The 12,776-nt window shown below is 47.3% G+C and overlaps 1 protein-coding gene across 2 annotated transcripts in view; it reads left to right on the top strand.

The window, feature by feature from the left end:
- The first annotated feature begins 666 nt into the window (after positions 1-666).
- The window catches only part of RHCE (Rh blood group CcEe antigens), a 37,187-nt gene continuing 25,077 nt past the window's right edge, over positions 667-12,776 (top strand). Inside the window, exons 1-2 of one of the 2 annotated variants that reach the window (XM_021683563.1) lie at positions 667-875; positions 9,318-9,504. In XM_021683563.1, the coding sequence (XP_021539238.1) occupies positions 698-875; positions 9,318-9,504 (365 nt within the window). In that variant the 5' untranslated portion in view covers positions 667-697. The remainder of the gene's footprint in view (positions 876-9,317; positions 9,505-12,776) is intronic. The other variant, XM_021683564.1, reaches the window with a different exon arrangement.

Here is a 12,776-nt window from a genome sequence, read left to right as displayed (position 1 = left end):
GGACCCAAGCCTCCTTTCTTTTCCCCCACCTACCCTTAAAAGATTTACAAACAAGTAGATTTAAGTACAGATTCAAATATAAATAATTTCAACCATGTAACTCGGAAGAGTTAGTTCCCCAGGGGCTCTGTCTGGATCTTTCTCAGGGCTTAGTGTTGTTCTTTGCTTTCATTCATTCATTCATTCATTCATTCATTCTCATTCAATACATTCTTATTAAGAGCTCACTGGGTAAGGTCTTAAAGAGAAATTTTGCCAATCCAAAGCCCCCCTTTGGGGGGCTTCACAAACGGAGGAGACTCCGTTTCCCCATTTGTAAAATAGGAGTGCTGATCCACTCTCTGCCTTGCAAGGATATGGGGAGGGTAAACTGAAGTCATGAGCAAAGGAGGGTTCTTATGTGTGGGTGCCCAGTGAACGGATGCCCTCTTTGAAACTGCGCACAGTGCCCGTCCTAGAGTAGGAATGCAGCAACTACTTGTTGAATGAACAAATAAATGAGGGACTGAATGAATGAGTTAGTGTTGGAATAAATGCATCTCTTCTGCTCCCTGTCACAGTCCCTCTGCTCCTATGTTAACTCCATCAACAGGCCAGCAAAACCAGCCTTGCAGCTGGAGATAAGGCTTTTGGCGGGTGTCTCCCCTATCACTCCTTGGAGTGGGGGTGGGGGTAGAGGGGTGATGCCTGGTGCTGGATGCCACACAGACACGGACAAGGACACAGGATGGGCTCCAAGTACCCACCATCTATGCGGGGCTGCCTGCCCCTGTGGATCCTAATGCTGGAGGTGGCTCTCATTGTCATCTTCTTCTTTTTCACCTCCTCTGACACTTCCTCACAGGATCCGAAGAAGCTCATGGGGAACTTCCGAGGTGAGTGCCCAGAGGGGGGTGGTCACAGAGGCAAGTAGCAGGAACAAGGGAAGAGGAGGTCTGTGGTCCTCCAGTGGCTGACATGTTCCTTTCCACAAAGTCTCTGAGTAAATGGGTTCCCACACCTTCTCCCATAGGTTGCGCAGAGACCCAGCCAACAATGTAGGCTCCCCCTTTAGGACCAACGTGGACATCTCCTCTTCCATGAAGCCTTTCTTGATTTGTCAGGGCAGTGAGGGGCCTCCTATTCTGTATTTCTAGAATTTCCTTTGCCAAATGGTTTTCATAAGTCTCTGCTTCTCTGTCCTTTCCTCCCCTTTCTCCTGAACAGCAAGGAATTTCACGTTGTTTGGCTTTTAGTTTTTATTTCCTTTTCTTTTTTGGTCTCTCTTGCTCATTTCTGTACCACCCTCCTTTTGGTAGCTTGAGTCTGTTGCCCCTCCCCCACCCCCAGCCTTCTCCTTCTCACTCATTGGCTGGGAAGTCTACATTCTGTCTGCAAATCCAGAGCCATAAGGTATGGCTGAAGAGGAGTGTAGGATGGTTGTGATTTTATATGCAGCTAAAAATATTCACAGACTGTGATGAGAACAACTGTAAACAAGACAGATATCCACAGTGGTGTGGCTTCTGCTTTTTTAAAAAAAAATTGAGATGAGTTTCAACCATCTCATTGGGCCGATATCTTATCTATGATAATGGATGGTCCTCCTTGAGTGTCCTCCCTGAGACAAAGCTGAAGCTCTAGTCTGGTTGAGTGCCTGCTTCTTCCCGAGTGATATTAACTGACTAGTTAGCTGAGAGCAATGGAAAAGCATCACTGGGCCCTAAGCAGAAGTAAGTAGGACAAAGAGATGACTTGGGGAGGGAAGCCTCTACACCACTTCAGGGGCTGGTCCAGAGAGAGGCCCTTAGCACCTGACGAGCAAGGCCTAGACAAATTTAAGTTCATTTCAGTTTACTTTAATTCTTTTCAGTCCAATACAGTATAATTCAATGTGTGCATTCATTCGCGCATGTATTCATTCAACCCTGTATTACATCCAGTGGGGGATCTAGACACGTGCTAATCAGAGCTAATATTTATTTTCTCTTCCTAAGTTATCAGGCACTATTTAAATGCTTTATATTGAACCCTCACAATAATCCCATGAGTCGGTATGATTATGATCTCTGTTTCTCATACAAGGAAATGAGGCACATGGACGTTGAATAATTTGCACAAAGTCACTCAACCAGTGATAACACAGCAAATTTAAACTCACGCAGCCTGGTTTTAGTTTCCATGCATGTAACCACAATGCTTCACTGCCCCGTTTTACAGTGAGCTTGAGTCACCTGTCATATAACCAGTGGGTATAGGAGCCGGTATTTCAACTCTGTATGTTGGCGCCAGGGTCCACATTCTTCACCCCTCTGCTATGCTGGTAACATAGAAATGAAGTGTCCTCAGACACTCACTTTACATGGAAGCACAGAGGAGGGCCCATAACCCAGGCAGGGGAGTTGATGGTGTCAGGGAAGGCTTCTGGAAGGAAGTGACTGACCAGCCACGTCTTGGAGGCTTGGTAGGAATTAACCATGTGAAAATGGATCATCAGCCAGAGTGAGAGGACAGCAAGAGCTGGTGTGTGCACTCACTGGAATGGACCAGGTTAGGGTTTAACATCGCAACAATGGAGCCCAAAGAAGGCAGTAGGGCATGGTGGACCCACTGGGTTGAGTAAGGAGCTTGACCTTCATGCTGCTGAGCTGATAGGAAGAAGCAGGGGTGTGGTGAGTTTGGGTTCAGGTTGTGGAGAAAGCCATTCCTGGGCTAGTGGAGGGGTAGGGGAAAGGGCCATGACTTGAGGTGGGAGACCAGTGTGTGGGCTTGTGTGTAGTATGGACCAGAGGGCTTCAAACGCTTCTGATCACATACACCATTTTTTAAGCACGTACCATACCTACATGTCATCATCAAGTACTGCTGCGTGAATATATTTTGTACATTATAATAATACACACAAATTAGAAAATCTGAAAGAGGTCAAAACAAATACATAATATTTTCAAATTACTGATTGTGATGGTGCCAATCAATCTCAAGGCAAGGTCCATTGTTTCCATTACTGAGAGTGGATGTAAATCCATTCCTAGAGTCTTCTTGATAACTTCAAATTCTCCTGGTTGACTTCCTGTCAAATCTAATTAGACTGACTTTTTTAAAACCTCGAATGTGACGGATGAAGAGTTTACACAAGAAATATCACTCTGCCCTTTTTTTTTATACACTTGGCTGCCATTATGGTTCTGCCTTCATTCTGTGGTTTTAGGCAGGCGTTGTTCAAGCCATTAGTCCATTTTGTAAAGGTTAGTTGAGCTAAAACTAGGTTACCTTATCTGTCAATTCACTTAATCTAATCCAGTCCACGTGAACTCAATGTTATTCAAACCAGCCAATTCCAAAAAGACATTTTTGAGGCAATCAGCATGAATCCGGTATGACATACAGGAATTATTGTGAGTTTTGTTAAGTCTGATAATAGTATGGTGGGGTTTTTTTTAAGGCCCTATCTGCTAGAGAGGTATATTGAAATGAAGCAATGTCCAGGGCTTGCTTAATGCCAGTCAAAAAAAAAAAAAAAAAAAAAAGGAAAGAAGTGGAAAGGATAATAAAAACCAGATCAGCCCCGTGTGGGACGGTCATCAAAGCTGGGAATGGGGACATGACATTCACCATGCAACTCTCTCTGTTTTTGTATATGCTTAACGTTTTCCATAATAAAGAATTAAATTTAAAATGAAAAGCAAAAAAAAAAAAACCCTGCCATTCACTGCACCATGATGAATTTGGAGAAACACGTCACCCTCTTCCCAGTGGCCCAATATTCCCTCAGGACTCCTTCCAAAGCTAGGAGCCTAGAAACTGTCTGACATCCTGAGTGAGCAGAGGAGGCTCCTGGGTCAATGTGGATCTTAAATACTTGCAGAGCTGCAAACTTCACCAAGGCCCTTTGGAAGTAGGATAGCCTAGATCAGTGGTTCTCAAAGTGTGGTCCCCAGGATACCACCTCAGCCACTAACAGCTCAGGAATGTGTTAGAAATGCAGATTCCCAGGCCCGGATCCATACCTACCGATCAGAAATGTTCAGGGTGGGTTTTAGCAAACTGTGTTTTACCAAGCCCTCTAAGTGACTCTTAACGCACACGAGAGTTTGAGAAGCATTCAAGGCAGACTGATTCAAACCCTGCCTCTGTGCCTTCTCAGCTGCGAGATCTTGGGCAAATTATTCCACCTTTCTTGCCCTCCATTTCAACCATGTCACGTGACATGGGTCGCGGGACATGGGTCACGTGACAATAGTACTTTTTCAATTTGTTGTTGAAAGGTTTGAAAGAACGAAAACATACACAGACTAAGAGTATTCACTTTCATTATTAATAAACTTCAATTTCTTATATTTTTATAAAATCAAATAAAACTAGAAGGGCTCATATCTTCTTCCAGCAGCCCCTATGGATTGTCTGGAGCATCTTCTGAGGTGTGTGTTCCCTGCGCTGGTCCGCACCGCCAGTGATGAGGCCATATGGGCAGGGCGAGCAAAGGAGACACAAAGTGTCAAAATATTCAAGTCAAAATATTCAAGAGACAGCTAGGAGATCAAACGAGCTGTACCTGGTGGAAGTGAAGGAGGGGTTTAAGGATGGCTTCAGACATGAGCTTTGGTATATGGAAGTGCCAATTCCTGAGACAAGAAGCACAAGGGGAGGAGCAGTTTGGGAGGTAAATAAACATCGATATATTCATTCTGGGCTTGGGGTTGAGGTGCCTATGAGATGCTTAGGAGAAGCAGAGTGTAGCAGCTAACTATTGCTGCATAACAAACCACCCCCAAACTTAATGGCTGAAAAAAGCAACCATTTAATTTGCTCATGATTGTGATTAAGTGGTTCAGCAGAAGAGTCATAGCAGTAAAAGAGGATAAGCCCCAATGAGTGGGTGCTTTTCAAATCTCGGCTTGTAACATGTTGACTAATGTAGCATTGGCCCAAGCAAATCACAAGGCCCAACCCAGGCAGGATGGGTCTATACTGGAAGGCGTGATTCATCGGGAGCCATTACTGTAACAATCTGCACACAGAGCCTGCTCTAGGAATGCCACATTGGGGAAACATCCTAGACCCTGCACTGTGGATACTACCCAGGTCCCCTCCCCTGCTCCCCAAAGGGAGGAGAGCTACCAAAAGACATTTCCACGGACATGTAAATACAGTACCCCCAAATCCTACAGTGTTGCAATCCCCCTTGATTGGGACATCCCTTTTTCCATTCCCTGTATGCTGTAGGGGTGAAGGCAGGGTGGGAGTAGAGGCTACTGGGGAACAGAAGTCAGCCTAGGGCTCTGTGGTTGGTCCCAGTCTGGGGCTGCAGAGGTCTTCCCAGTCAGCAGTGGGGAGAACAGTGTGGAAGTCGAGCCTAGAGCCTAAGGGCCAGAAGCTGGTTCTGGCTTCAAAGCAGTTCGTGCTGAAGTGTCTGCAGGCCAAAGGAAGGAGGAAAGGTGAGTGGAAACACAGGGGCAGCCAGGCCAGAGGAGGGGGGAACGGTCTTGCCCAAAGTCACACAACCAATAAGTGGCGGACACAGGATAATAGCGTCTCACACTGTGTATCCAATGCCAGGCTAAGTGATTTGCACGAGCCAGTGAAAATGTTCACAGCGATCCTCTGAGTGGGTGCCATTGTTTCATACCCATTTTACAGATTAGGAAGCTGGGACACAGAGGTAGAGCCAGGCTCTAAACCCTGACAACCTGACTCAGAGTCTTCACCATTACACCCTGTGTGCTGTGTGGAAAAGCATGATGCATCGTGGTTAAACCCAGACGGTCAGCATTCAGATCGCTCACCATTTGCTAGCTGTGTGACCTGGGCTAGTTCTGGCACCTCTCTGGGCCTCCCTTTCCTATCTGTAAAAGGTGGATAGTAAATAGTACCTACTGCATGAAGTTGTTGCAGGTGAAAGCCATAAGGCACTTAGAATGGTGCCTGGTGTGTGGAGGGCATCATGCATGGGCCTGCTGTTGCCAATGCTGGTCATCATTGCCTCCTCTCACACCAGCGGGCTCTCAGCTTAGACCCTTCCTGCAAGTCGTGGGGCTTTCATAAAATTCTCCCGAAGGCCTGTCTGAGACCATAGAACTCCCCTCTGGGGCCCAGCCATTGGGACCCCTGTAGCACATCCACTCCTTATCACCTCCAAACACCTTAGAGTCCATTAGCTTATCAGCCCAGCAGCCGATGTGGGGTGCAGCGCAGAATCTGAGAGGGGGAGGCTAGCACCACTGGGGATGCCCTGAGCTGGGACCTGGCCCTGAAGTGGGGGTCCCAGTCCTGAGACCGAGGAGGAGTTGGAGGGGGGCCTAGAGCTCTGGGAGGCCGGGAGAGGAAGCAGGAGGGTGCAGAGAGTGAAGAGAGGCCTGACATCTAATGTTATTGACTCACCCATTTGGGGTGACTGGGCTCTGTCAACAGCTCCAAGAACCTGCCCGCCCCCCCCGACTTCATCCCATGGGGTGGAGTACGAATATCCTCCCTCAGGGAGAGTGTGGGGCCTTGGGGAGGAAGGCCCCGAGCTCCTCCGCCTGACAGCAGTGACAGGCATGACAGCTGTGCCTGATAAAGCCCCCCAGCCCAGATCCTCCGACTCTCTGCCCTATCCTGGTTACCCCCCTCTCCCCACCCATTGATCCTCTCCTCAGAATATGCCAAAGCTGTAAGGGCCTTAGAGAGTACCAAGTCCAACTCCCACATGTTTACAGAGAGAGAAATTGAGGCCCCAAGAGGGTAGGGGACCTGCTTGGGGTCCCTTAGTGAGGTGGGGGCAAATAAGAGCAAGAAACAGCCTAGCCTGGTGGAAGAGCACTCACTGTACCTGGAGTTCAGAGCATGGCTTTGCTGCTAGCGTGCTATGTGGCCTTGAGGAAGTCACAGGCTCTCTCTGGTCTGCTCCTGTAAAATGGGAGGAAAATGAAAGGCTCTCCCTACTCATGGGATCTTCAATAAGTCCAGACCCTACGCATATGGCGTGGCTGCTAGATGGCATCTGTGTTTGGTTTAACAGCGGGACTTAATACGAGATTGAACCGGAATACCGATTGTTGGGTGTGCGGTCTCCAGTGGGCCACAGGCCTTACCACTCCCAAAGATGCACTGTGCCTTTCACACACATAGTTTCCTGCCTGGCTCCTGAAGGAATTTGAGTGATCCCTATACAAAATGTGCCCTGTCACCCCCACTCCTAAGAGGATGTAAGCAGGAGACAGAAACATTGCCTGCACCTCTCTCTCCCCATGGCAGAGAAGGGGCAAGAAGTTGAATCAATGCCATTTCTCACCCGCTCCCCAAGTTCCCAGACCCTTTGGAGGTCCTCGGGGGTCTCCAACATCCTGGTGTGATCAGATTGTTCCGGAGGCATCCATACCCACCCACATCTCACACGCAAGATCCTGTGCGTTTCTCAATGAAGGTGAATTTAAATGTGACTTGAAGGGGCTTTCTGAGACTTTGGAGCGTTCTGGAAAGGAGTGCTTCCTCATTGTTATCAGAGCCAGGGTTGGAGGGGGAGACCAGGTGGGTTCTTATTACTGTGATGGTGAGGATGGTGGTGGCAGGAGGGGGAGAACCACCATTTCCCGAGCGTCCTCCCTGCGCCAGGCACCGTGCCAAGCCCTTGAACAAAACCTCACCTCCTTCAGCTCTCCCGGCCCCCTCTGGGGTGGGCACAATTGCCCTTATTTAGCGGATGAGGAAAGTAAGCAACCTACAAGTCCACACAGCTATGAGGTTGAAGCATGTAAAACGCCATTTTTATAGGTCAAAAATGGTCAAATGTTGGCAATTTTAATATGGTTTAACCTGATAGGGAAGGACAGAGCTGGGATCAAACAGAACTGTCTAAACTTGAAGGCTGTGCCATTTTTCGTCTGTGTGTGTGTCTTGTTTTGTTTGTTTTTGTTACTGTCTGCATGCTGGTTGTAGAAAATTTAAACACCGAGAAAAAACAAGTAAAACCCTCCCAAACCCAGAGATAATATCATGGGGGGACAAATTCTTTCAAGTTCTCTCCCCAGGCATTTATACATGGGAAATAGTTGGTGTTTGTTGATTAAACAGTCTTCCTATTCTGAGCAATTGGGTGCATTGTATCATTGGATTCCAGCCACCAGACGGAGAGTGTGATTATTTTTCCCATTTAACAGATGAGAAGACAAAGAACAGCTAGTGTGGTAGTTGAAGGCACAGGCTTCAGAGCAGATCATCTAGGTTTAAATCTGACTGGAAGAGCTGGGGCAAGTTACTTAACTCCTCTGTGGCTCAGTTTTCACATCTGTGAAATGGTGATAAGAGCACCCACCTTGAAGGGGGGTTGGGAGAAGGAAGCGGGCTGGTCTGTGTGATGTGATTAAAAGCGTGTCGCTGGGGCTCCTGGCTGGCTCAGTCTAGAGAGCATGTGACTCTTGATCTCAGGGTGGTGAGTTCAAGCCCCACGTTGAGCGTAGAGATTATTTAAAAAACAACAACAACAGTGTTGCTACTTGAGAAACACTTAATAAATGTAGGCTGTTACTAAAGCTCAGAGACATTAAATAACTAGATGAAGCCTCACAGCTAGAAAGTTCGATTCCTGATTTTGAACCCAAGTTTGTCAAGCCGCTACCCATTTTTCAAACTTGGAATTAAATAAAAGTGTCCACCCTTTTCCTTTTGCTGGACCTCTCCCTGCCATCAGGCAAGTCTCTCGCACTCACCTGCTGCAGCAGCCCCTGAACAGGGTCCGAGGCTGGAAAAGGTGAGGGTCACTCCGATGGCCCTGGTGCTTCCTGCCTGCCCACTGGGTCCCTCCCAGCAAGTGACAAAGGGAGAGATCTGCTTTCTGAAAAGATAATTTGGTTCTTACCAACAGAATCTCTGAGCCTCTTTGGCCCCTCTTTTCTGGGCCAAGTCATTGGCGTCTGTACTCTTACTTTCTCATGCACATGATCAGGTTGAATCTGTTCCTCAGTAGCCACAGTAATTACCTTTACTGGATGTCAACTGTGTGCCAAGCACTGGTCCAGATGCTTTACACATGTTCATATCATTAAGTTTAATAATAACAGTTACCGAGCACTCACTATGGGCCAAGCCCTGCCTTTGTGCTTCACCAGCAGTAGCTCATCGAATCCTAACCACAACCCTGCCTGGTATGTATTGTCCGCATTATTCAGATGACAAGACTGAGGCTCAAAGAGGCAAACTAACTTGCCCCAGCACTCTTTAATGATCTCTTCCAGCTGCCATCCCATAAATTCATACAGAATGTATGTAAATTCTAATTCTGTAAGCTCTGTAAATTCTAATTTCTAACTTTCCATCTTGTCTGCTTCTCTTGCTCCTTCTCCATATCTGCTCCTGGGCAGTCCTCCAGGATGTGACCATCATGGCGGCCCTTGGCTTTGGCTTCCTCAACTCATCTTTGCGGAGATATGGCTGGAGCAGTGTGGCCTTCAACCTCTTTTTGCTGGCCCTGGGGGTTCAGTGGGCAGTCTTGATGGATGGCTTCCTGGAATGGTCCTTCCGTAAGAAGGTGGTCATCAAACTGTCCAGGTAACCAGACGACAGCTGTTATCATTTTTTGGGTCCTTGAGGGTATGGGGCCCAAGAGGGCTGGTTCTAGACGAGCTGGGATGTCCCCTTGAAGCCATGAAATGTTGAGGATATCCGCTAACAAATTATTTACTGTTTATCTAAAATTCAAAATGCATCAGGATTCCTATATTTTATCTGACAACCCTGAGCCCAGATCTACAGCCCTCCCCAAGTTCTTTCTTTATTATTGAGTATGATTTTATAAAGTTACACAAGCAATATGGGTTCAAAGAAAAGTTAATAGAGATTACAGAAAAGAAATAGAAATGTCACAGTCTCTTGAAAACAAAGGAGTACTCTTAGTCCTCAAATGTCGGTGAACAAGAAATAGCCATGCCTTTAAATTACCTTTGATCCATTTAGATGCATGTATATGAAATTCTAAAAACTAGCAAAATTACCCATGTTGCTAGAAGTCAGAATAATGTTTACAAGAGGAAGGTGATGGTTATTGATTAGGAAGGAGCACAAAGAACCTTATGAGACACAGTAAATGTTCTCTGTGTTATCCCAGGTAATGGTTACACAAGGGGATAGATATATATATCCGTCAAGCTGTACACTTTTTTAAAAAAAGGCATTAGCATGGGGCACCTGGCTGGCTCAGTTGGTAGAGCATGCAACCCTTGATCTCAAGGGCGTGAGTTCAAGCCGCATGGTGGGCATGGAGCCTACTTAGGAAAAAAAAAAAAAAGACAAAAAATTAAAAAAAAAATTAAAAAGGCATTAGCACTTGACAGGAGAAACTCGGTAAAATTTACCTTGTACGTTGTTTTTTGCTCTTATCCCACTCTGAATCTCTGTTCTGCCCAGATGATGGTAAATCCCATCTTAGGCATCTTGGGGAACCGGTCACCTCTCTAGGCCACTCCATCCTCCCCTCTGATGAAACCCTGCTCAATCTCTGGGCACTGCTGTTGACCATCTCCCCACAAGCCAGACATGGTACCAGGCAGCACACAAACATTATTTTGTTTAACCCTTCCAGTAGGGGTCTAACTGGGGTACAGGCAAGGAAATAGAGGCTCAGAGAGCATAAGGCATTTGCCAAGAGTCACAGGGCTAAGTGGTGGTAATGGTTTTAGCGTTTTACTATCTGCAACCCTCCCCACACCCTCCAGGGTGGTTATGACATGAACCATAGCCCAGTCAGTTCCTTCCCTATTGGCCCTGAAAAAACCCTCCACATTTTTTCTTCCAACAAGTTTTAGAGCTAATCCCCATGGGGATTTGATACCCACCCACCCCCAAGAAACACCTGGGAAGAGGCAAAGGGTACTCTCTGGAAGAATTCTGACAGTGATGGCCCTGGTCTGGCGTTTCTGCTGCCTTGCCTTCAGCCTCCTGCCCCTTAGTGTCCAGGCATCATCTCTGGGCTGTTCCTTCTAAGGTACCGCGCCCAAGGAGGCCAACTTGTTCTTGACTCAATCCAGGAAGACAAGAAGAGGCCATGTGCAGCCTGAGTGAACTCCCCTGCCCCACCTCTGACAGCCTGGATCCTCCCAGCTGTGACCCCTGCTGGGACCGGCTTTACAGATTTGAATAATGAGCTCCATCCTGACCTTTCCAAGGGCCTGGCTGCTTCAGGGGGTGGTGCCCAGGCCTGCCTCCAGGACAGGGTCCTCCCTTCTCCCTTGGCCTCACCCACACTCTGCAGCCTGACTTGGCACTGAATTGCCTTGAGTCACCGATGACCAGTCCCTTCGGGGCAGGGGCCTGTCCTGCTCAGCTTTGTCCTTTGTTTTCCTCCTGTAGTAAAGACTTACTAAATGGTTTTTGGAACCAAAATGAAAATAAAAGCAACCCTCAAAGTTGTGATATATTTAATGCTGTATTTTGAGAGGTTCAGGAGGGCTCCGCTGGAGGATAGTAGCAATAACCAACCCTCTTACTGTGCTTGACACATATTAACTCACTTTACCCTTATGACAGCTTCACAGGCCTGGCCTCCACCTTACAGATGAGGACCCTGAGGCACAGAGTGGTTCGGTACTTTTCCCAAGGTCACACAGCCAGGAAGGGGCTGAGCCAGGATTCCAACCTAGGCTGGCTGGACTGGAGACTGCACTCCTGAATACTGCACCTCACTGTCTCAACACCTCCCCTGCACCAACTGGCCCCCCGGGGTCTGACATCCCACCACTGGCACACATCCCCTTGAATTAGGCCCTTGCCAATTAAGTGAACACTCACCAAAAAGACATAACATGGCCTAACTTTGAGTAACTCCTAAATAATTCCCGATCCCTGTGAGACTCCCTCCCCAGGCCCTTGGCCCTCTTCTGATGGGCCCTCTGAAGTCCTTGAGCCTTAAGCAAGGTACTACGTTGGCAGCAAATGCCAGGGAGGCTGTGTCCAGACTTCAGAGCACAGGCTTTAGATCCAGGCCACCTGGGTTTGAACCTCACATTTGTCATTAACTAACTTTATGGCCAAAAGTGTCACCTCTGCTAGTCTCAGTGTCCTTTTCTGTAACGTTAGAGGTACTGAACGAACGGTACTCTAGCCACATTTCTAGAGGGCCGCTGAGAAGATTAAAATTTAATGAGGTGATGTAATTGTTGTAAGCCTATTATACATAATGCTTAATAAATTATTGTTATTTTGTAGTTGTGGCTGTAGCATCAGGGAGGGGAGGTGGTCTCAGAGCAAGGTGCCTGGAGAGGGTGAGTGAGTTGGTTTAACCACCATGGATTATTCTGCTCATTGCCACCTCCTCCAGGAAGCCCTCCCTGATGAGTCCAGTCCACACTGCTCTCTCCCTCCAGTGAACCCCTCTAGCCATGTAATATCATGGATAGTCTTAGTAGACAGACTCACGATGTCAGCCCCATCTCCCCAGCTGGATCATAAGTGCCTCGAAAACAAATTGTTTTCTCCTCCTGAATGCCTGTCCTGAGCTAGCTCATTTCTCAAGGGACGGAAGGAATCAGTAGTAGTGCTAATAATGCGGGCTTCTACTCCTGAGTTAGTTCTTTGTGCCAATCATTGTGCTAGACACACAGGCACAGATATTCCTTCTAATCCCCACAGCACTACCACAAGATAAATATTATCATCACTCTTGTTTTACAGATCAAGAAACAGGCCCAGTGAGATTAAATAGTTGCTCAAGTGAAAAAGCTGGGACTGGAAGCAGGCTTGTCCTACTTCTAAACCGTCTCCATTACAAAGGAGACGATGGGGGGCTGCAGAATGGCAGGCAGGCCAGCAGGTGAAGAGCGCCCTCT

Source organism: Neomonachus schauinslandi, chromosome 4, assembly GCF_002201575.2.
Source record: "Neomonachus schauinslandi chromosome 4, ASM220157v2, whole genome shotgun sequence".
Lineage (NCBI taxonomy): Eukaryota > Metazoa > Chordata > Mammalia > Carnivora > Phocidae > Neomonachus > Neomonachus schauinslandi.
This window is presented reverse-complemented; position numbering and strand designations above follow the sequence as displayed.